This window comes from Temnothorax longispinosus, chromosome 4, assembly GCF_030848805.1.
Source record: "Temnothorax longispinosus isolate EJ_2023e chromosome 4, Tlon_JGU_v1, whole genome shotgun sequence".
In the NCBI taxonomy this organism is placed as follows: domain Eukaryota; kingdom Metazoa; phylum Arthropoda; class Insecta; order Hymenoptera; family Formicidae; genus Temnothorax; species Temnothorax longispinosus.
Window position 1 is genome coordinate 14,306,743 of NC_092361.1, and position 25,831 is coordinate 14,332,573.

The 25,831-nt window shown below is 38.8% G+C and overlaps 3 protein-coding genes across 4 annotated transcripts in view; 1 reads left to right on the forward strand and 2 right to left on the reverse strand.

Moving 5' to 3' along the window:
• Window positions 1–943: 943 nt before the first annotated feature.
• On the forward strand, window positions 944–16,249 carry LOC139812035 (uncharacterized). The gene is made up of 3 exons (XM_071776657.1): window positions 944–1,738; window positions 8,106–8,183; window positions 11,383–16,249. Exons 2-3 carry the CDS (start codon window positions 8,106–8,108, stop codon window positions 12,544–12,546), a joined length of 1,242 nt encoding a protein of 413 aa, XP_071632758.1. The 5' UTR covers window positions 944–1,738; the 3' UTR covers window positions 12,547–16,249.
• Window positions 16,250–18,553: 2,304 nt separating this feature from the next.
• Window positions 18,554–25,831, reverse strand: part of LOC139812034 (serine-enriched protein) — a 43,509-nt gene continuing 36,231 nt past the window's right edge. Inside the window, exons 5-10 of one of the 2 annotated variants that reach the window (XM_071776656.1) lie at window positions 21,901–22,094; window positions 21,616–21,785; window positions 21,318–21,500; window positions 20,689–20,767; window positions 20,431–20,609; window positions 18,554–20,349 (exon numbers count right to left, since the gene is read on the reverse strand). In XM_071776656.1, the coding sequence (XP_071632757.1) occupies window positions 20,148–20,349; window positions 20,431–20,609; window positions 20,689–20,767; window positions 21,318–21,500; window positions 21,616–21,785; window positions 21,901–22,094 (1,007 nt within the window). In that variant the 3' untranslated portion in view covers window positions 18,554–20,147. Of the gene's footprint in view, window positions 20,350–20,430; window positions 20,610–20,688; window positions 20,768–21,317; window positions 21,501–21,567; window positions 21,786–21,900; window positions 22,095–25,831 lie in introns of both variants that reach the window. The other variant, XM_071776655.1, reaches the window with a different exon arrangement.
• LOC139812036 (probable small nuclear ribonucleoprotein E) lies at window positions 22,583–23,496 on the reverse strand. The gene has a single exon (XM_071776658.1). The coding sequence runs from the start codon at window positions 23,384–23,386 to the stop codon at window positions 23,102–23,104; it is 285 nt and encodes a 94-aa protein (XP_071632759.1). The 5' UTR covers window positions 23,387–23,496; the 3' UTR covers window positions 22,583–23,101.

Below are 25,831 nucleotides of genomic sequence, written 5' to 3' on the forward strand. Positions count from 1 at the left end.
CGCAATCGTTTCGACGCACAACGCCGAGGATCGACGTCTCGCATTAAATGTCACATTCTAAATAGCGAACCATTACGTAAAGCGAACTGCCGTAAATCGTTCCCTTGATACAGAAGCGAAGCGTACGTATCGTTGTCGTCGCCATCGCCGCCGGAGCCACGGGACTTTCCCACGTTGCTTATTCGAAGAAAGTCACGAAAATGACCCTAATTCGACGACATTAGGCCATCGCAGGGGAAAAAAGGCATTAATCGCGATGAAAACGAAAGTATATAGATCTTTTTTTTTTAAGACTAATCGTGGAACGTAATAACGTATATCGGAAAATTAGGATATTTAACTGGGTCCCCTTTTTTATCTAACATCGTAAGCTTCAGTTACTTTCAAAAGAAAGATTAGAGACTTTAAGGTCTACCTTCCTACCATAGAAGGAACCAATTAACTCTAACGACGGTTACAAAACACCTGGTTTTGATAAAGTAATTTGTAGCAATTTTCTTAGTATTTATTGTTATATTATTATTCACACAAAAATGGAATTTTTCTTTCCACAACATATAAACATTCTAAATCCGCTTCATATGTAACATTTTCTTGTTTGTGCTTTTCATATCTTCTGATTTTAAGCATCAGTCTTTCTCCTTGACCGAAAAATTATAATCTATAAAAAGAATCATAAAATGGATCTTCCCCACAAGGAAGAGAGCAAAAAGCAAGGCTTGTCGATATCGCAAACTTTAAAAGTCTACAAGTGCCTGTGCATCATAGATATACTGAAAAAGGATAGGAGGGGTAACGCAAAGAAAGGAGTAGGAAAAGACGAGAAGAGAGGGTAACTGAGTGAAGCCCCTCCCTCGTACCCCCACCGTACATTGTAGAAGGATTATCCGGTCCCCCAGCAGAATCCCCACCAGGGCAGTCTGACAGGACCCACAACCCACCTGTACCACTCGGTTAGACCGTGCACGCTTCTCCGCTGATCCGTCGCACAGTATGCCCATAAGGCCCATTCGAGGTATACTTACGAGAGCGCACGAGCGACCCGAGCCGATCCGCGCGGCAAAACGAGCGAGCGAGCGAGCGGAGAACCGATCAGGCAGTCGAAGTGGGACCACGGAAAATAAACGTGCAGAAGTGGGGGCCGATTCAAGAATCGATGTGGACACCCTCGCCTACCAAAGTCATTCACCTAACGGTCATCGGCGCGTCAAGAGTCTTCATCTTCTTCCGTTATCCGGTCTCGCCAATCGCGGGGACTTGCCATCGCGTACGCCATCGGTCGGTTCGCGACCTGTTGCGCGAAGGCAGTCGCGACGAGGCGCGAGTCCGAAGATACAGACATTTCGGCTAATCCGGAATTCATGACGGAATTCTGGAACTGCCCGCGAAAAAGAAAAGTGATTATTTTTCGGAGACATCAGTTTCGACTGTCGAATAGTGCATGACCGGAGTTATTAAGTTTATTGTGACAAGAGACTTTTTTTTTAAACGCATACATTCTAGTGAAAATTGTTTTCTAAGTGTGACTGCGATTTTGTGCCATCTTCCCTCTACCTGCAGCCAGCTGGACAATGAACAAAATCTTGCAGAATTCAATATCTTATAAGAGGGCGAGTAGTGTCTCGAGAGACATAGCCTCGGAAAGGTTGTGATACAATGGAATGCTTCATCTAAAATCGAGTCGCTGCCGAATGCTGTTTACATATCTGCACAACGTTAATTCATCGTAACGACAAAAGTACGTAATATTTCTTGATACTCTAGTCGTTAAATTAAGGATTTGTGTGCGCCGAAAATAATATTGAAACGCAACGTCTATCAAAGTTTTTAATAACATCTCATTATTTTTGAAATCGTTCTTTATAGTTTAATGACAGAAAAAATACATTTGGAGCTACAATCGTAACGAGACATTATCGCGACGTCATTCAGCTTAGCACAAGGGTATACATCCAGTTAACTTTCCACGTTATGTGTTCAGTGCGATAACTAATTTACTAGACGCGCTTGTGCCCGGGAATCGTATTTGATGCAGTCTTAATGATATCGACCCGTGTAATTCCGCGTCATGCCTCGGAAACGGCGAGCGCGATCGAAACACGCGAGAGCGATGAGAATCCGCCACGGAATCGGTTCGTCGCGGATTAGGCATCGCGATGAGTTTTCGGTCGCGGCTCGTCAGGCCTGATGGACGCGCGTGCGTCGCCGACCCGCGCGTCTTCGTAAACCGTAGAATTTATTCGCGGCATCACGCCGCGACGAATCGTCCGCGCATTCGATCGAGGGCCCCGGTTACGACAATAGAATCGGAAATAGCGCCATGGTGCGTTGCGTTGCGTTGCGTTGCGTCGCGCGCAATGCGAAGGCCGATTGGCAGAAACGCGCGCTGCGGAACGCCGCGCCGCATCGTTTCGAAAGAACGGAAGTTGCTCTTCGCAAACTGGAGCCATCATCGTTTCGCCGAGATGAGGTTGCGCGATCCCGCGGGACGATCGATCGCCGCGTTGATAGATGCGCCCAGTCGAGATCGTCAGTTAATTTGGGCGAATAAATGCGCAAACGATCGATCTCTCAAACGGTAGTATCGAGCGATAGCGAGAAGAACCGCCCGTCGGCCGCCGCCGGGCAGCTTCGATCCACACAACGCTCTGATATCGACATGAATCTTTCCACAGTTTAACAAAAAAGAAAGAAGAAAGCGCATTTATGTGTGACCGACAAAAAAATCGCAACCTATATTTTTTAGCGCACACCTTGACGTTAATTAAAAGTAAGCCGGAAAAAGTAGTCGTAAAAAAATCCTTGCCCCTGGTCCCCTTTCTCATAAAATTTCTCTATGTTCGGAAAGAATGCGAAATGGCAAAGTTTTTTACTCTTTTTATGAGAAAGAAAGGATAAAGCAAAAATATTTTTTTATGGAAAGAATACAACGAGAAGACACGCCTGTACCCGATCCCGCACGTTTTTTATTCTTTTCAGAGGAACGGTTACTTTCTTCTTAAAAAAATAGACTTAAAGTATAGGGCAGATGTCTTACCGTAAGAGTTAGAAGCCAATTAAAACCTTTAGCCATTGTTGCGAACTCTTTAGAAAGAGCTTTATATTTCATTTTCTTAACATTTTTAATGTTTTTAACCTTGCCGCTTTTCCACACATGTCATAGTTTCGACACAAAGAAAATTATAAATTAATGCAGAAATCGCGTGTTTTCGATTATTCTCCACTATTTATTAACTTGATGGGAAAAAATCTCTTTTTGCGTAAAAAAATATAGATAATTCGATTTATTAAATCTACTTCTGCACTTTAGTCAAATCAGTCAAATAGAACGAAATCTAAGTATTGATGATAACATAAAACCATTTACATATTGCCTGTCTACTCTAGAACAATAAATTAATTTAACACCTTTTATTTGCTCGTGTGCACTGAGAAAAAGTATTCTAATAAAAAGGAAAATTTTCTGTATTTTAATAAATGGAGTCACAGTTGTATGCAAACTAATATTTACTAAAATGCAGAAAGTTTTTTTCTTAGTGTGTATTTGGCCCTTTGACTTTTTTTAATTATATTATATAATAGATACTATTTCTACTTAAGCAGTTTTTTCTCATTATTGTATCTATCCTTTTTTTCCTTTATTTTTTTCCTCTTTTTCCTTTTTTCCGATTATGGTTTTCGTTTTTTTTTTGTTTTTTTTTTCCAAACAGTTGCCTCTGGAAATCCCTGAAATTGTGTAGTCCACTTCTGTCTTCTTCCGTGATTCTGAAGTCTGAAGATATCGACACCATTACCTTCACTGCGAGATGCAGAGCATATAGACTGGCTGATTACAGTTTTATTTCTTTTTTAGTGCACATTCTTGTGCGACTCTGTTGTCACGTGCTCCGGAATTACAATCGTAATAATTATTGGAATCGTGAGAAATTCTGTTTATTCAATTTATTAAGGTTCAACATTTAGCTTAACGTGAAAATGTAAAATTACATTATGTAATAAATATCTAAATAAGTAAGCGCTCGCTATCCGTGAAAACAAAGAAAACTCAAAGGGCCAAATACGAGCAAATAAAAAAATGTTACCGTTAAATAATAGCTATAGTTTATTAACCTAGAATAGAAACATTATCTTTGTCTACTCTAACAATATACTATAGCTCATTTAACTATAGCATCTGTTATTTGCTCGTATATTTGGCTTTTCTTAATTATACTATGTGATATTATTTCCGCTTAAGCAGTTTTTTTTCTCATTTTTGCGTGTCTATCCTTTTGCGCCTTAATTAAATTACGATTTCGATTAAATTTAGATTAAATTTTCAAATGATGCTGCGCGCCTAAAGGAATCTCGTATCAAGGTTAAAAGTGAACTCTACTCTTCGACGGGAGAGTCCTTTTTTTTCGTGATGAAAGATATAGCGGGTGGTTGAGAAGGTCAGCATGGGAAAGGAGAACAAACGCGGCGCGCGATTCGCAGAAATTACACGACGATCGATCGCTTTGTAAGCACCATGACAAATGCTCACCTCGCAGCCATCATATCAATGATCGCCGGGCAGAGATTTTGCGCGGGAGTACGTTACGATTCTCACGGCGAGCCGGTGCCTGTTTGGCACAACAATTGCACGCAATTCGCAAGGTCAGGCCTTATGGCGGTCCCCGACAATCTCGACGATGATCATCGTCGTCGCGATCCGCCCGTGGCGATAATACGCGTCGAGTTTTGTCGGTTTTGTCGCCATATGTCGATGAGAAACGAGCGCTCGTTATAGAGCATCTTTATGCCCGCAAAAATGGACCGCCGCCGTCGCTCGGCGACGAACCGAAGATTTCCAGATGGTTTACATTGCCAAAGATCAGATTTGTATTCTCGTGTTCGGATGTTGTCGCGATAACGTCTCGTTACGGTTAGCGTAAAAAGGACAGCAGTCAAGCTCTCTCTCGTTGCTGTGAGGAAACGTAAGATCGTCCGGAAATTAAAAAGAAGGGGACACACGATAATAGCTTGCAATTTTTAATCCCGCGTGCGGAGTCGCGCGGGCTATTACGATTACCAAGCCGTGAATCAGCTATTTATAATGCACCGACCGCGGCGACCAGAGATCGGCATAACAAGTGTGCGGCAACCACTTATCGTTGGACGTAATTGTAAAATTCCCGATTACAACGAATAATTCTCGCGAAGCGAGAGATAGCTTTTATTATTCGCCTGGGTAAAACCAGGACGTCGTTTGATTTACCTTGCCTATTTACGGTGATTTTTTAAATCTTTGTCTTTAAATATTTCTAATAAAAATTATTTAGTTCTACGTAAATGCACTTGATAGCCACATATCATCATCTTAAAAATCCTTTTAAAGTTATGTTTAGGAACATTATAAGTAAATAACATAAAATAGTAAATAATGTTACAAAGTAAATATATTAAAAAGGGAAAAATACGAGAATTAATAATTGATTAATTATATAACTTATAATTTGATATTTTTAATTTTTATAGTATATGTGATTATTTATATTTGATAATTTCTTCCATTTCTATGCGGAATCTAATCCGTTAACCTCGTTTGATTTTATCTGGCGACATTGTGTTGTGCTGTGTTGCGACACCTCGGCACGACAACAATATCATTTAAACATCGCAATTGCATCGACACGGAACGCACTGCCGTGCATAGGAATCACCAAGTGAGACTTACCTGTTACCCGCTGTTACCGGATGCACACCTCTAATCAACACAGGTTGCCATTGATCAGGCGCGCGGTTGGTTCATATCTGTTCATCGTCAGGCGAATGTCATTCAGCTCTTATCTACGAAAAATCCAAGCAATTAGGCTTACAAAATGAGAAGCCTTGAGGCTGTCGCTAATAAGATCATACCGAATAATCTGACCACAATTGAGAAATGCTCGGCGATGTCGTTGGGTTTTGTCGGCCGTCGAGCGTCACCGAGCAAGCCGCGACACGGATACCGCCGGTTTTTCGACGACGTTAGAAAAATATCGTAAACTGTGGCGACAGAACGATCACGTAAGAAGAGATATTTGCGCCCTGAACGCGACTCGAAATAATACGGAATAAATTATCAAGCGTAAAATAGTCCTATACATCAAACAGATTACCACCGCGAAGCACTGGGGTGAAATGGCGGTGATTGTTGCGTGACGCGACGGAAGTGTACGAATGCAGGTGGGGCAAAAAAAAACACAAACACGGAATTGCAAGCGCGAACCGCGCAGGTACACCGCGGCAGAAACGGCGTCATCTCCGCAAATGGTAAGTGTCAACGACTGTTGGGTGTAGGTCAGGAGAGACTCCGTTGATCAAACAACATAGATGTCTTTTCCATTAGTTGAAATTTACTTTCCCATTTAGCGTCAGTCTGTCACGTATGAAAGTCGCTGGAGGTAGGGTACGGTTATGCCCTCGGACCGCGGCAAAGCATCTAGGTCACCTCCTATTGTCCCATATTCGTGATCGCCAGACACATTTTGGTAGAGAAGAATTCGAGGAATGTCGGAAACATGTCGCGAACGGTCAAAAAGAGGAAGAACCCATATATAAATAAAAAAAGGAAGAGTCACGCCGAGAAACGTTACGGCAGGGGTCCATCCCGTATCCCGTCCGTTTCCGATCACGGTATCGTTCCGCTGGCCTACGCAAATGCACATTGTGCAAGGGATCATGGCGTGAAATAAGTGCGACGAGGTGTGAAAACGAGACCGCGGAGCCACGGTCCGTTTTCTGGACGATCGGCCAAAGAAGGCGAAAGGAGTCGGCGAGGAACTTGAAAGCCACGGGTGCGAGAGAAAGAAAAAGAAAGAGAGAGAGAGAGAGAGACAGAGACAGCCGAGAGAAAAAAAAGCAAGCGCGCAAGAGTTTTCCGCTCGTTGAACGTAACACGCACCGCTTTGCCACGATCCAGCGATTCGCGCTCGCGCTGCACTGCAAAGCGGCGCATTATGCAACGCGCTTCTTCTCTTACCCAATCGTGCGCTCGATCGGTGTAGGCGCACGATAAAGATTGCATCGTCGACTTGTCAAAGATATCGCCGGCGTTTGATCTACTTTTCGTTTCCGTCGCGTAGGAAGCGATTTGTTGGAAGAAGCGTCGCACGATCGTTTTCTGCTGTCGCAAATGCACAATAATTTCGATATATCTAACACAGTGTCCGTTCAGTTTCTCTAATATTTTCCAACAATGTTCTTTCACAACTCGCAGAATTATTCAGAAAATATTGATACGAAACGACGCACACTAAGAAAAAAAATTTATTAATCCCAAGAAATATTTAGTCCGATACGTTCAACTAAACATTTTAGTTAGTTAACTAAACATTAGTTGAATTGATTCTTGATTAAAGAAACTAAATAAATTGTTGAAACAACTAATGTTTAGTTAACTAACTAAAATGTTTAGTTGAACGTATCGGACTAAATATTTCTTGGGATTAACAATTTTTTTTCTCAGTGTAAGATCAGAAACTAAGCGTAGAAATATTAAACGATTAAATAAATCGCGCGGAGCAAAGACGCTTGAAAAAATTTCCGGCGTTAATCTTTTAATATCGCGAAAACAATAATCTAGTAGGTAAATTTAATTATTATACAATTATCTTGTTTATATCATTAATTGATCATTTTAGCTATTTCATACGCATATATAGATATTGGCGAGAAATATTTAGCATCTTTTCAGAAAATTAACTTTTATATGTTTTGAAAAAGTCTGGAAAGCAGAACAACACACAATACGTTAGGAAGGTCGCGGTTATAATTTGTGTCAATAACAATCAGTCTTTTATTTGCTATTTATGAGGTAAGGGAATAAATAAATAATTAGATGTTTAGAATGATATTCACATTGTAGACATGTTAACTGACTATGGAGGTCACGATTCTCAGTCATCAGAGAGAAACGACTTGTAAGAAGAAGAATAATATTATCTGAACGATGAAATTTTTCCGAATATCTTTAAACAGAATTCTCCGATTTAATCACCAAAGTAATATTCTCACATTGTGAAGTGCAGAGTAATTCATTTGTATGTACATACACCGCCAGTTCGTTAACGCATTCAGAAATCGATTGTCTTCTATTGCAGATGAACCAACAGTGCAAGGTGTGCGGTGAACCAGCGGCTGGCTTCCACTTCGGTGCATTCACCTGCGAGGGTTGCAAGGTGAGTTTTGTTTAATTTTTTATCTCTTTCTATCTCTCTCTCTTTTTTTTTCTTTCTTACGGCACAATTGCGCTGCGCAAAATTGAAAACCGATTAACGGAACGATTATATATAACGCGAATTTTCTTGATCTTTCCTACTTAAATTTAAACTCGTTTTCTCGGTTTTATTATGACCCAGTAAACATCAAGTAACATACGTGTTACATTATATTTGCATTGTTGAGCAAGAAATTGTAACTTGCATGTAAGTGCATTTAGTGTTACTTGGTGTTTACTGGAGATTCTCGATGATAAAAAGCTTTCTATTATCTTGTCTAACACCTGCTACATTCTACATACTTAATATCTACGTAATTACCGTACATCATCGAGATTGGAAAGTACATGCAAATTGGATGAAACAAAAGTGATGACATAAGATCGAATTCGAACTTGTATCTTGTACTTCGCGTTGCACGCTCGAAATATCGCAAAGGGAGACTCGCGTTCCGAAGAATCGTTCTACCGAGAGGCAGCGGACGTGAAGGAGATCGGTCTCGCCTAAACCATCGAAAAAGTGCGTCCGCGATCGAGAGGAGAGAACCTCGCTCCTGATCCATCGCTCTAATAGCTAAGTTTTCCTCGCCGCGCTCTTTCTCGGCCGCTGCGACGACCGGAGAGCCGCGCCGCGCCGCCAGGGCGACGCTCTTTCCCGCGGTTTCGCAAAGATCCACGAGCCGCAAGCGAGCGATCGCTTTCACGAACCGCTCCGTGGCCGAGGTTAAACGTTCGGTCAGGCATGCGTGTCAACCTGGTCCGAAGTGGTCCGAAAGCAGCGAGTGCACGCGCCTGCGATTCAGAACGCTACAAACCGATCCGATCCCCGCGGCCACATCAGCGTTGAAAAAGCCGCTCGCTCGAAGCGTGAAGCGCTCGAAGAGCGAGAAAAACGAGAACGGCGGCGGGGAAGGGCCGCGGGACCGCGCGGAGGAGGGAGAGCTGACATGCTACGATGGGCCTGAAAACGAAAATAACGAAACGAAACAATGTCGTGCTGACGTAACCGTGAACTAGGGCGGAAACAATTGTGGCGGACAAGTGCGAAGCGCCGGAAACGGCGTCTCGAGGCGGCCCGGCGATCGGAACGGAAAGGAAGGAATCTCTCGCGTGCGCCCGGGTCCTGCTCCCTTTTCCTGTTTGAATAATAAGCTTTTAACGTTTGTATAATTAAACTCTTAAATGTGGAATTACAAACATCGTAGTCGAGCGCTCACTGGGAAAGACAAAAGAGGCAGAACGTAAAGGGAGATATAAAAGAGACAAGTTTTTTTTATTTCGAATAATAATGAACTTTCGCTCGTTAGCATGATAACCGTTGTTCTTCAAGTCCCTTCTCGAATTTAACCGTAGTAATAAAAACGTACCACTCCAGTTTCCAAAATCCTTTGTTTCCTACCTCGCAAACGTACTAAACGAGTTTCCCGAAGACCTAATAACTGTCCAAACGTGATGCCACGAAACGAGCATAGCGTGGCTTCCAAGTAGGACCGTTTGCATAACTTCAGCGTGCGCGACGGACGATGGGGCCGCACGGCCGGGGGGCCCGGGGAAAGAGGGACCAGTAATAACGGTAGCATTTTCTCAATTGTGTCATCGCTTCTGAAGCGTCGCGCGTTCCTTTTCTTCCTCGCGTAAGCGTCTCGCCCCGGCAAGAAGGTGGAGGACAAGCGCGACGACGACGACATCGACGACGACGGCGACGGCGAAAATAAGTGGAACGCGATGCCGGCCCATAGGTCTCGGCAATGCGCGCATCGGGACCACCAGGCCGCAGGAAGAGCTCGTTTCCAGGACAAACGAACCAGAAACGATTAATAATATGGCGTGCGTACGGGCAGAAAAAGCGAAAGTGGACAACGCGGCCGCGTGCGCGCGTCCCTTTAAACGCTCACCGATTCGCAGGCGATGTGACAGAGCCTGCTGTGCGCCGAGCGACATATAAACCGCGACGATTGGGAAATTCTAGCCATCAATCCAAGCGAGGCGAGCCGAAACTGTCTCGCAACGACCTGCCTATAAAAAGCGACAGCTCGCAATGGCGATATACGTTTAAAATCGTTTAATATTTTGCACAAAATTAAATATTAAAAATGTCATGTATTCGAGAATGTTATTCTGTAAAATGTATTTTCTTCACGTGAAGATTTAGTAAGCTCCTGCCTTGTGCTGTCGGAGATTCTATCTTAAAACCACGCCATTGAAACCACGCCATTCATTATACGACCGAGATATTTAGAGCGATAATTTTTTACGTGTTTCCCTCTATGCAAAAAGAGAGAAACAAAGAGAAAGAAATCTTGACGACCGAGTGGGGGGGTCGTTGTTCCCCATCTCCGGTAACGAAAGCAACGAGCGCAGTGTCGGAATCACGTAGAATTGCACCATTTGGGCAATTAGCACGAGAACAGCAGGCCGCACGCGCCTCCGACCATCGACCCCGCTCACATCCCTTCTCCCCCGCTCGTACACCATGAATGAGACAACGAGAGTGTACGGTTACACGTTAACGACTCCGGCGTTGTACTTGTTACAAGTGTTACAATGCCGTTTGTTGCAGTGTCGCGCCGATAATTTCCACAAGCCTTTCGTCTCTTCTCGTCGTCTTTGCTGGGACGTGGCTTGCATGATGATTTCAAGATACCGTCGATGACGAATCGACGGCACAACTGATATTATTTTTTAACAAACTTATAAAAAAACATATGAAAGTTAATCCTAAAATTGCAAACGTGGATTTGTGAAAGGCAAGGAATATTTCAAGCTTTTAATATTCTTGGGAATTTTTAAAGTTTCGAAATTTAACAATGCTGTAAAAAGAACTATCCTCGGAATACAATATATATACGTACTTTCATTCTTTCTTGTTATATAGGTATACTGTGATAAGTATATATACTTATATAAGATACCTAATTCCCTAAGACTTGATATTTTATAATATATAAGTAAATCTTTAATTTTCGCGTATAACTAATTAAATTCTTTACTAGAAAATGATTTATTCGCGCATATCCTCCAACGTAATTCATGCTTCTTTAGCATCGCATGTCGCGTCAACCCGACCTCTCGGTATATTAATTTTTAACGCACGTGAGCAAATTCATTTCATATATGCAGTACATTAGTACTAATTGGCTCGATCATGATTCTTGTTACAGTCTTTCTTCGGACGGTCGTACAACAACTTGAGCAGCATCGCCGACTGCAAGAACGACGGCAAGTGCGTGATAAATAAGAAGAACCGCACCGCATGCAAATCTTGCCGCCTGAGAAAATGTCTGCACGTCGGGATGTCCAAGTCCGGCTCGCGATACGGTCGCCGATCGAACTGGTTCAAAATTCACTGTCTATTGCAACAGCAGCAGACCCAAGAGCAGCAGCAGCAGCAGCTGGAGCAACAGATGCAACAGCAACAGCAGTTGCAGCAGCGTCAACAGCATCAGCAGCAACACTACCAACCGGCTATTCTCATGTCGCATCAATTGTCGCAACATCAGCAACGTAATCCGGCGACCTCGCCTATCCACGGCATCCATGGCAATCATGGCAGGGACGAAGCCTTGATGATGAGCGCGGACGACTACAAGACCTCCAACTCGCCCAACATAAGCTCGCCCGAGTCCCACAATAGCGACAGCTCCGTCGACGTCTCCGAAAGGAGAGCGGCCTTCGCCGGGCATCATAGTATTCGACCGCTTTCGCACTTGCCAGTTGATTTGGCCGCTCTGAGCCTGCCTACATTAAGCTTCCCACTTAGCAATATGTCGTTCCTGCAGTCAACCTTTCTCCCGCCACCCAATCTCGCCATGTTTTCGCCCTACATGTATCCGACGCACAGCGCATCACCATCACATCCCCTCATGGCGAGTCATCCATCCAGCATACTGCAACGTTCGCCGGTGACTACGAGCGATGAGAACGACGAGCCCACGACCGCCACGACGTCGACCATGACAACAACCGCGGCTACGACGACCGCGTTGAGAATCTCAACGTCGTCAAACGACGACAAAGACTCTTACGAGAAAAATAACAATAACGACCGTTTTTGCCTGGATATGGTCCTAAAGAGTGAGCAAACGTCGGAGAGACCGCGGAAGAAAATACGACTTTCCAGAGATAACTCAGCCGAGTGTAGTCCGGAACGGGAAGTCGCCTGCCTACCACCGCAGGACGATCCAATAGATCTCTCTATGAAAACCGGCGCGACCACACCCGTTAGTGATCATTTGCAGAACGAGACAGACGATGAGATAGATAACGTCAGCGATGCAGATAACTCGGTTGCGAAGAAACCGATAGATTTAACGACAAGATCCTAAGATCTGACTATAATTCGAAAGGACAAGAACGATTAAGATGAAACGACGATGTTCTTCTTTCTTTTTTAATACACCTATATCCCTATTGGGACAAAGTGTATCACGCTTTATTTAAATTTACTCACATACAGTTTCTCAGTTTTATTTTATTTAAAAAAAAAACGGGGATATTTTATAATAATATCATTTTTAACTTTACACGAATAGTGCAAGGGAAACAAAGAATGTTTTTAATCACAATATTCTCTTATTACAAGGTTCCGTGTACACGAATAGCTTTCACGTCGCGTAATTGTCCTGTCGTTTATATGCACGAGATCAAGTTGCAGAATAATCTATATGGATTAGCTTTTGAGAAAATCGAATTTGTGCCGTTTGAGACTAGAAATGGTCAAATTTTTGTGATCTTCTTCACGGCCCTTCTCTAGTTTTATATAATCGAGCGCTATCGTTATTGTGCGCTAACAACGAAAATTATATTTCGATACATTCGATAGATAACGAAGTAGGAAAAGTTTTGTTTATGTCGATTAAATCTTTAAGTAACGAAATAAAATAGTTTACATTGCTGAGGCATTTGCGTCGGTATTTATATTTCTGTTAGCGAGAGAGAGAGAGAGAGAGAGAGAAAGAGAGAATTTCACTTAATTCTATACGTACTGAAATTTAAAGCAAGCAAACCAAGAGAAACAGCTTTAAAGAATGATTGTTCCAGTTTAATAGAAAAATTTTAGTTATATCTTATAAAGGAAATCCTAGTTCACAAATTTCTATATCATATACATATACACATATATATACAATGAATAAATATATGTATATATATATGAATATATTTATGATACATGTATATTATTATTTAATATAATAATATATTATTATTATATATTATTATATATGTTTGATTATATATAGTATATGTATTTATATAGAAATTTGTGGTTAATTATATAATGAATACTGACTAAACTTTTTTATTTCAATACACGTAAAAAGACCAAAGCTGCTATTTGATATATATATCTTTATTTTCTCTCCCTCGCATGACTTTCTTCTTCTATATAAGAATTATATGGAGGAGCACGTTTTTTCTCAATATGTTCAATAGCGAATTTTAATGTTCTTTGATATCATCATTCTATAATCTTTTTAACTTTCTAAGTTGATTCAATTATTTCTAACATATACCGAACCTTGGAAATATAGTATTGAAAAAAGTGGAGAAAAGTAGCGAAAACATTTTAGTAAAAAAAGGTCATTAAATGTTGTTCAGTTGGAAAGTAAGTTGACATACACAAACTGTTGTACATACATCTATATGTACAACGTATACGAACTAAGTATACGATTAGTTATAGGCATATCTCGTGATTTAGTAAAATTACTAAAATGTATATCAATTATATTTTATTATTAGAATGTTTTCATAGAAAAACAGATGTTCATCAAATACCCAAGATAAAGGAGCTGATCGAAAAAGCAAATTAATAATGAATAAGTTTCATTACACTTCTGATGGTTATCGATTGCTTATGTATGATGAATCTTGGTTTGGAGTACCCGCAAGCAAATAGCGAAGAAAAAATAAAAACTTCGAAATAGATCAAAATCTTTGATCTCTGAGATATCTGATATGTAAGAAAATAAAATTGTATTCCATTCGCGTAATTTAATAGACTTGGCAAAAAATAATTACATTTAATTAAAAAATTATTAGTAAATTATAAAAGAAATAATTTCAAAGTGTATAATTTTAAAAACTTATTGTATTGTTTGCTGACAATTTTTCTAAATACAATAATTTTCTAAAATTCTCATACTGATGTCTCACACTGAATTCTCAAACCAAAATTATAATTAATTGTAGAATGAGATTATATGAGACTATATGCTTTTACTGTGAAATTGTATTCTTTTTGGGTTTCGAACATTATATTAGGAAGCATATGTATAGAATGTTCCAAAAATATTTTATATTTTACATTTTAATATTAAATCAATACATGTTCGCGAGTGAAGTCATTGAAAAAGATGAGACCTGTTTGTCAATAACCAAAGTAAAAAGATAATTGTATGCAAATTTTAAAAAGAAACAAAAACTTGTACGCTTGTTGTAACAATAAATATTGTTTCAAAAAAATTATTACTATTGTCGCAATATTTCTGCATAATCTAAATTAAATTGCGCTGATAGTCAGCGATGTTGAAGAATCTTATTTGAATTTTTCTGTTTTGACTCAATTCTCTTAAATTAAAACAGAAAAATTATTGATTTCATGAAGAGATCAAGCTAATAACATTTCTAAAGCACGTTAAAATCAGATGTGTAGAGAGACACTTTTTACTCTTGAGTTTTTTACGATTATTAACAGAAATTGGATGTAAAGTATGTTAGAGACAAAAATCTTTACTCTCTTTTATAGAAAACATGTTCAAAGAAAATAATTGTTTTTCAACAAGATATCAAAAATGCATCGAAAACAATTAATGAACAAATATTTTGAAGAAAATGACAAATTTTCTTTTTTTGCTATTTCAAAGTTCATAGTTTAACTCACGCATCGCCAAAAATTGCAAAATCAATGATATACAAAAATATAGCTCATAGAAATTTTTTTATAATAAAAACGAAATGCAATAAACTCTAGTACACTAGCAAAACTAATAATTAGCAAGCTTAAATGTATTTCAGATATAAAAGCTAAAGAATTCAAGTTTGTATTAATTTATTTATTGTAAAATAAGATAATAACTTGTAATGTCAACTTATATTTTCCATTTCTTGTTTCAAATACCTTTACATTTTCTATTAACACATCGGCAGCACGATACAAAAATGTATATCTTTATTATTAAAAAACATTAATAAATATACCTTTATCATAGAAAAATTCTACGATATTAGTATTACTATTACTTTCGTTTATTAACAATATAACGTGCCAAGTAAATACTGACGCAAGTTATGTAGCCGTCTAATAGATTTAGAATTATTTTTATATCTGAAAGCATGTGTGTGAGAGAGAGAGAGAGAGAGAGAGAGACGCAGGACATATACTTATATACAATATATAATACATCTATAATATAATATACATATACGTTTACGCGGGTATGAGTGCATATGTGTGTTTAATAATGTGTGAAATTGTATCGTATATGGGATAGATGTTAGATCTTGCACATATGTTATATACATTTGAAAGGTACAAATTTAAAATAGCTCACTTTTCACTCTACGCATGGTCACGGGGTCACGTAAACGTGAAGTAATGGGAGAGCAGTATCAGAGGGAAAGTGATAAATAATAGAAAAGCGGAGTAAGATGCGATTGTAATAACAATGAGCACTGATGGCGGTGTTAGTCATTAGTATTAGATATAACGGCCATAATATTGTCACGGTTTTTCGCGCTACAAAGATCGATACGCGTAGCGAACTGATGTTTGGTAAGGATTAATCCGTAAATGTTTGTATTGTGAAAAATTAGGCAATTGGTCGCGTATATGAACAGCAAATACCTTCAAATATTTCCAAGCCTTATTGCAAACAAACAAAACAGACAGCAGACGAATAAATGCAGATAAATCTGACAAGAAAAGGGCGTTTCGTGTAGCTGCACATATGCTACGTTTGCAGAATCCAGTTTTAAATTTAAAAAATGTACATATCAAATGTAAATATAATGTTATAATTTTCTGTATTTTATATTTTATTTTATATGTTACACATATAGTTTATATTTTATTTTATTCCACATTTTATATTACATTCTTACGTGGTATAAAAGCTCTTCAATCTCCAGGATGTTGGAAGATTCCTCAAATACTTTTCGCGCTTTTAATTTTAGAAAATTTATTTTATATATTAGAAACAGCACGTAAAATTTTTATATATTAACCGCGTAAGAAAAAATCGAAACCTATTCACCGCTGCGCCGATAGTGCGAACACTGCGAACCCTCGCGAGCATGTATGTGATCGGCTGCACAGAAGAGCGATGCAACGATCTGAGATACACACATGTTGAATGGCCGCGTGATTGGCGTGATTTCGCAGTATATCCCCTAATTACCTTCTCGCTCGCGCACAACCGAAATCCCGCGATCCACCTTGCTTCGCACGAGGCTAAACGCGCGAGCACGCGCACGCTCTACTCGACAGAGCGCGAGCGAGCGTCGTGGAAGAAAGAAAGAAAAAATTGCGACGGCCGACGGTCGACGTCTCAATTCCGAGACGAGCGAGCCGCCGATCGATGCTCATTTGCGCAACAGCCAATCGCCTTTAACGAGATTCCACCGTTTTAATTAATGAGCGCGCGAGCCAGCCTCGCGCTCCCTCGCTCGCTCGCTCGCTCGCAGTAATCACGCGAGACGAAGATGAACGACGGAGGACGCGCGAGCGTCGTCCGATGAACACATCGCGGCGCACACGTGTACGCACCAGTGTACTGACAATGAGTGTACAGGGATACGATGTCGGTAGCCGTTTCATCTTACAAACGCCTGCACGGCTGCCGATGTCGTTTCCGCCGCGGCGGCGTTCTCCGTGGCCCCCTTATCCTCTCGCGGTATATCTAGTAGCGAGGAAGAAGTATATCCGAAACGAAAGAAATTAATAGTGTAGTTTTTTATTTTCATTCATTCACTTTCCTTTTTTTTTTTTTAATATAACGGATAAGAGCCTTAATAGATACGTACAAGTATCGGTTAACGTACAAGATATAAATTAAAAAGACTTTTATGTAATTTATTTCGATTCCTATGCAAATCAATCGAATATTTAAATTTGAAAGATAAAGTCTTGCTGCTAATCATCATTAAAATGTTTTAAATGCATTTTTTTCATTTTTTTTTAAGTATGGTTTGTCTTTGTAATTTTTGTAGATTTGTTTAAATTTTTAAAAATATTTTATACATATATATATATACAAATTTTATAGTTTTAGCTTCAAACATCGATTTCGACTTAAAATTTGAACAGCACGTGCTACTATCCCTTTCTTTATGATTGCGATACTTGAGAACCCCTCAAGACCTATCTTTCGCAAATGAATTCGCGAAGAGTCATCACGAACGTGGTTGAGAATTTCGGGGAAACTTTTTTCTCTCTGCATTTCGGTTCTAGATTCTCACAGGTGTCACGATTTTTGCCGTCGTTTTGTGTGGCAACATAACCGTCGAACACAGCTTCGCTTTTAAGAGGGAATTACAGTGCGATTTGTAGACTTGTTCACGACCAGTAGTGCCTTTCTGGAATTTAAGGCAAGCCGCACGAAGGACACACACAACCGCGATCCGGTAGACGAAGAAATCGTTCGATTCGTGTAGCTCGTATCGCCTACGTGTCGGGCAATCGATACTTTGAGATTTTCATCGGAGAAAATAGAGAGAGAGAGAGAGAGAGAGAGAGAGAGAAAGAGAGAGAGAAGTTAACGACGATTGTACGATATGGTTTTGTATAGTTGTTTATAAGATTGAAAGTTAAGATCTCATATATTAAATTAAACATCAAAAATAAAAAAATATATATATATAACTGACTCTTTCATCTTGATAAAAATAAGATTTAATATCCTAAATTATATTAAGCTGTTTAACGTTGAAAATTAAAGATTTATTCGATACACTGACAGCCACCAGCAACGTGTTCTCCCAAAGAAGAGAATAAAGCGATTTTAATTTTATCACAATATCTGCAGTTGGAATAACATTTCCTAGACAGCACGCATGTCTAAAAGATGACGTAAAGAGATCTTTAAGACACGTATGACTTGATACATGAATATTCTTGATACTTACTTGATACATAACTTAAATGATCATAGAAATAAAGTTGTGCTTTGTTACAATTGATATAAAATTCTCCTGTGTGCTTCCGAATAGATATTCTTTAAAATGTTGTGTCTCGCGAATTACACTCACATAATATTAAAAAATTATCACATTTTTAAGATGTATTATCATTTCTTTGTTCAGTCGCAATTCTAGACTCGCATCTCATATTTCGATACAGTTGTGTAGTTGTAAGATGTATATAATTTTAACGAATTATATTTAGTTATTGTTGATTATTGTTAACATTTCTCATTAAGCACTCCTTGTAGATCGAATATAATCTATAAAGGCCAGTATTGTACCAACAGTTACAATATATATGTATATAAGAAATCGTTTTATCCTGGACATGTTTATTGTGTTTATTTCATCACGTTAGTCAAACGTACATCTAATAAGTAAAACATCTCGTATACATTGCTAGATAGTGATGTGAACAATCTGTAAATAAACGATCGGCATATTTTGTGAGAACGGGACCGGGGCCAGTAAGTACTTATTTGTGTGTACACTGATGTATAGATATTACACAATAATAAAAAGAATTATTTTTTTTACCACTTGAGATATAATAATATGATCCGTTTAAATAAAACACGTGCCCATTCCCTTAATTTAAACGATAAAGCTTTTTTTTTAAAGAATTGGATATTTAAAACAGACTCTTTTCTACTGAATTTTTTCAATTTGGTTTTTAGGATTAGATAAATTATATTCTGCTATAATTCAATTTCTCTTCAAATTTTTATCATTTACATTAAAAATTTGAACAAAAAGTTGCAATAATTTCACCTACGACTATGCCTTATTATATAGTTAGAAGTATATATCTAACAGAAAAAATCATAAAGTATTCCGATCTTCAAATAATGTTAAAATAAAAGTTTTTAATTACTTTAAAATACTTTAAAATAAAAGATAGGAAATGATAGAATCTCTCTCTCGATATTGTATGATTGCTGATTACAACATTTAAAAGAGATGGATTTGAAATCAATATTAGTAATATTAAGCCAAAAAAGTGGTGAAAAATCCGGATACTATTTAGTTCCTTAAAAAGAATGTATTATTATTTCGTTGAAATATTAAATACAGTCTTGTCCTGATGTCAAGACGAAGAATTGAGTCTCGCATTTTGATGTTAATATATACGCGAATCCACACGGCGAAAAACACGAGAATATATGGTCGGCTACGCTGAATTTACAAACATAACTGTTTAACGTGATAATTTCAGATGACAGATGGCCGCATTTAGTCGTAATACTTCTATATGAATATTCAAATAGTACATATGTGTATGTGTGCCACAAATACTCGGACGGTTTCACGAATACGTTCTCGTTCCTTATACTCACATATGCGTGCTTTTCGCAATGTTCTGTTTGACGAACATACAAATCGTCTATTACGTGTAGTTCCGCGACAGTACGTTTATACTTACTTTCCTCGACTATCGAGTGCCGAAGCCAAATGAATATCGAAAAGGTGTGACATTTATTCAAGAAAGAGCATAAGTATATACCTGGTATAAGTAAAATATAATTATAAAAATACAAGAGTAAAAAATAATCAGTCTTTGCTTACGCCGTTGTTTTAAAGTGATATGTATGAATATAGAAGTACGATTTGTATGTTGTGAATTACCATTACTTTTTGATAATGTGAAATAATTCCCGCGGATGGTAAATCACCATAATGCAAATATTTGTTACGAAAGAAAAGCAATGTATATGCAAATGTTGATTTTATCACGGTAATTAATTTAATGATTGGATTTGGGAGCAGGATGACTTGGGGTAAAAACCTCATAGTCGATTACCGAGAAATGATAGTCCCCCATGAGCAACTGATTAGATGCGTGATCCCCGTCGTAACTATGCGGCAGATTGCTGTAGCTCTCTTTGTTGACATTGCAGTTGCTCGATATAAGCAGATCAGCTCCGGCACCGAAGATTGGCCCTATGCTGCAATAGATTACATTAAATCAAAATTATTTTAAGAACGCGGCGGCCGAGATCTTCTGTAAAAATCGCGGCAGTCCTTACTCCGGATGGTAGCAGATCGCGAATGATTTTTTCACGATGTCAAACTTCGTCGGCGGTACGTCTTGATTATTCGTCAACGTGAAAAGGAAACTCTTTTCCGAAGCGATGTATTGCGCCTTCGAGTTAGTTTTACCCCACGGAACATCGCTGAATCCTCCACATATCTCGCCGCGCACTCCCTGAAGTATAATATAAGGATCTTTGCAGCCTTTTGTAGAGCTAATATAAAAAAGATCTAGATGAAAATTCTGTACTCACCAGCACTATCACGTACGTCGGGCAAACGTTATCGCAGTGCCGATGAAAAGACGCCGCTGAGTAGCCATGAGTCGACGCTCTAGAAGTAATGGACAATGGATTATAAATCGTACAATATGAAATGCGTGACATATTATTGCATTTCCTGCGTATGATAAAATGTAATTTATTTTACGTTTTTTCAATTATTAGATTGTTTTATAAGCATCAACATTTTTTGTACATTTTCTACAATTATCGATATTCAAAATTGTTCAATAAGTTGGTACAATACTATGTACACTCTACCGGCAGGAATACCTGGACATAATACATATACATATACATGTACATATATGTCATATACATATCAAAATGTCCAGGCATTCCTGCCGGTCAGTGTACAGAGCACTAAAATTCGAGAGAAATTCGATAGAAATAAATTTGTTATGTGATATTAGACTTGTTCTTTTTAGCTGAACTTGTTGCACGGTTTATCTTTCCTCTTTTTCTTTTCACATTAGAGAGAAAAAAAAGAAGATAGACCGTGCAAGAAATTCAGCTAAATAGAACAGGCCTATTGTTACTGATCGTGTTGTCATCTTGTTTCGCTTCTGAAGCATTTTCTGCGTGATACTTTTGAAACCTACCGATAGACCAACCGCCAGCCCTGTTTCGACACGCCGTACCACTGATTCAGAACCCGCTGGAAGCCGACCTTGTCCCTGGAAAGAATCTGCGAGCCCGGGAAGAGAAACGGGCTGACTCGCGGCTGCAATCGCTTGTCGGAGCACACCTCCGAGTACTTGCTCGGCAGAGCTGCATACCTATACCTAAAGCGAAACGTCGAGATCGAAGGCGATACCGCCAAACGGTGAGTGCCGCCCCGTTAGATCGTACCTTAGAAATTTCGAGCCGCTCGATCGATCGGGATTGAAAAATTCGTACCTCTCCAACGACATCTCTATCGGCACCGCACCCGTCGGCTCTACCTCCTCCGCAAACACCTGGCTGTCGATCAACAGTAACCGCACGTGATTTATCACACCGGACAGGTGCTGGCATACCCTCATGCGCTCTTCCTCGGTCCAGTGCTGCGTGGGCTGTGTAACTCCCGCCTAAGAGTATCATGTTTATTAATAAAGAGTTTGTAAAAAAAGAGTTCGTCAAATTTCTAATACATAAATTCGGAGTAGTTTGAGAAGTAAAATAAGACTTAAAAAATAAGCGAACCTGATATTTCGCCCAATTCAGGACAGCCCGCCATACGTCCTCTTCTTCCAAACCGAGATAATCCGACGATATCAATTTCACTAAAGCATCCTTTGGAAGATTGCAGAATGCTGTCGTCTTCACCGTATCCATGGCATTTTCCCCGATAAAAGCGAAACATTTCTCGATAAAAGATGAGCAAGCAGCTTTTCCTCCTAGAATACAAGAATGAACAGGAATAGAAAAAAATGACACAGAATAATTTTAATACATGAGTTTATCCCAGAAAATATTACTGTCAAACGACAAATAATCGTTTAGCTTGATAATCATTTAAATCTTATTTAATGTTAAGTAAAATTTTCTGGGATAAACTCAGATTTTAGAATCGCTTTAAATTTAAATGATTAATGAATCCAAGAATTTTACGAAAAATTAAAAAATATTTATATATACAATTTAAAACAATTATTCTCAATAATTCTTAGTAAATAAATAGTAAATAAGTATTTTCACTTTTTATAGTATCTTATATGCTCATATCTTTTTGCAGAAAGTTTTTAAATGGCAATCTTTATTAAATTGCTTTGCTTTATGAATACATATTAAACATTATCCTCATAGATATGTTACGTTATTTCTGTATCTTTCTTCGTAGATTATTTTTTATATCGGGATGTTAGGATAGATAAAAATAAAAATGTTTTTGAATATAAAATTATTTAATATTTGGTTATATACATTCCGTTTATCCTGTTTACTACTTTTACATAGTTCAAGTTTAGAATGGATTTCCACAAAAATTATATTCCAATGCAACGTATAAAATAAATTTGTATCTGTGCTTCCAGACAGCACTCACAGTATATACAAACTATATTACTGAAACTATATGTCCGTATGCATGAGTTAAATTAGATATTGGGATGTGTGCGTTTATGTAAAACACCAAGTGATCCTTTTCTCACAACAAGACTTAAATGTAACTCGCATTCGCTGAGACTCGCAGAAACTTTTATCTAAACAGCAAATACAAATCTCCATTGATACATTCATCAATTCACGCGATACATTTCTTTTCGCACGACTAAAGAGTTATTTTTTTCGCGTTCAACAATCTTCCTGAGTGTTTCTCTCGTGTAGAAGAGACCCCGCGTTCGGAGCCCAGTCATATCCGGCGTCCGTCAAAACTCAACGCCGGGTTGGAGGTTAAGGTTCCTCCTTAGTTCACCGTGGGATTGGTATTCTGTATCAGCGTGATATTGTCGCCCTTCAGCATGATCCTGCCGAGCGGCTTCCGGTTCTTCGTCTTCGTATGGTACTCCTCGGCGTCGTCCAACACCAGGTTCATGTACTCGTCGAAGCCGACGATGTGGCCCTCGATCCGCAGGTTCACGTTCTCGAACAGCCAGACCTGCACGCGCGAGCGATTCTGCAGGTAGCGGAATATCAGGTTGATGGGCTGGACCATCACCTTCTGGACTTTCTGCGGCCCCTTGTACGACATTTTCACGCCGGTACTTGAAAAACTGATTGACGAACAGCGAGCAATGTATCTCGCGTGCGTGCCTTCGGAAGCGTGCTGCGTGGGATGCCGAATAGATTATGGCGCAATAATATGGGCAATCCGGCAATATGGCGTTCTCAACAATGATGCCAATTGTAACAGCGCTGCTCGACCCTAGTCACTTTCGATCTCGCAAAAATCACCACGATATCAAAAAATATGTACATATGTTCTGATAAATAATTATTAATAATAATTAATTCGACGATTGCTGACCGTTTCTGGCATTTACGAAAATATATTATCTCAGAAATGTTACTTTGACGTCAAATAGTTGTTGCAATTTATTTGAGTGGGATTTAATTGATCACGTCGTCAATTGGTTAATTTAAAAATTAATTTAGAAATATCTGATTGGCTGGTCCAGTGGAAAAACTCCAGGCACTGGGGACTGTGAGTGGCTGTGGTCAATCGCAACGTGATCGTGAAACGCTCCCATTTATTTTGACATTTCGAGAATCGCCATACAATTTATCTGTATTATTTATCTAATATAATATATTTACAAAATATTAATTAATTAAGATTGTAATAAAATTACAAATAAATTCGAACAAAATTTATCAACTGCAGATCTTTGATAATAGTATCATTTATTCATTTTGTCGATATCTGTGATATCCTGATATCTTTCGTTATCTCAGCGTGTTTTGCGTTATTCAAGCACTAGTAACTTGCGCTCCTGTCAGATGGCGCCATGTAATACCAAAATGTGTGTGATTTACATTTTATATTTTATCCAACCAATAAGCTTCGTTTCTACAGTTGTTACTTGTTACCAATAAAAAAAATTATATTTTATCGTTCTTGATACATACAAAAATAGTCCCATCATAAAAATTTTAATTTTAAAGTATACTTTGACGAAAGATTTAAGGCCATTGCACGTAACAAAGTTTTAGTTGTAATCGTAAGGCCATAAGAAAATAGACCAATCACAGTCGATTATTCTTCTCACACTTGAAGAATAATCGAGTGTGATTGGTCTATTTTCTTACGGCCTTACGATTTATGACTAAAACTTTGTTACGTGCAATGGCCTTTACGAATGGTGTAACACTCAGGGCCGATTGTTCCAACCCATATTGATAAGCTAAGGGCTGGTCTACAATGGATGTTGTAAGTTGTGAGTCGTAAGAATTGACCAATCACAGTCTATTATTCTCCTTGCGGCCGAAGAATAATTAACTATGATTGGCCAATTCTTACGACTTACGACCTACAACATCCATTGTAGGCCCTAATAGTTAAATTATGTCTATCTTTGCCTAATGTAAAGAATAAACAAAGACATATATATGATTTAACTATTATAGGGCTGCGTTCCGATATTCACTGTCAGTATTGAAAATCTATAGTTTATATCACGTATACTATAGATTTTTAGTACTGGCAGTGAATATCGGAATGCAGCCTAAAGCCCGGTCTACAATGAGTTGTATCGTAAGTCGTAAGTCATAAGTGAATCGACTAATCAACGTAGAGTGTTGATAAGATGACAACTCATCAGCAGTCGTTCTACTGAACGCGACTGTGGTCACAACAGCGTCGTATCCCTGTCGTAAGTCGGCGTCATAAATATTGGCATTTGGCCAATATTTACGACGCGGTTGTGACCACGGTCGCGTTCAGTAGAACGACTGCTGAGTTGTCATCTTACCAACACTCTACGTTGATTGGTCGAGTCACTTATGACTTACGACTAATTAAGATACAACTCATTGTAGACTGGGCTTAAGTAGTTTATCAACAGGTTGGAACAACCGGCCCTCAATGGTGTAATTATTGTTATTCTATATTTTATTCGCATCACTATTAAATTAAAATGTGCATTACATTTTTTTCGCCTTTTTTTTATAATCAATTTTGAAGTATTTATTTATTTAAATCTTTATAAAGAACGTCGGATAAAACGTCGTTGATCGTTGTAGTTTGCGAGAGAAAAGTATCTATTAATTTTTATCACGAATCTTCCCCCCCCCCCCTAGAGACCGATATTCATAGTCGGTTCTTATTTCAAGACCGTCTTAATGTCTTAAGATGCTATAATACGGCTCTGTAATTGGTTCATAAATTCATAACATCTTAAGATCGTATTTAATTTTTAAATAAAACCGACTATGAAATACCGGCTATGAATACCGGCCCTAATTGTTCGCATTTCAAAATTTACAGATTCGAATATTTGTGCGCGCGTCCGCCCGGCCGCCATGACAGTCTCGTCGACGCTTTCGGTTCGGAAGGCGAACTTAAATGCTCCACAATTAATCGCAAATTTAATCGTTGAAAGTGGGTAACGAGCGCGAATGTCCGTCGGGAGTGTCGATTAAAGTAATGAGCGATCACCGGAACGTATCGGTTGTCGTGGATCTTCGCGATCAACGC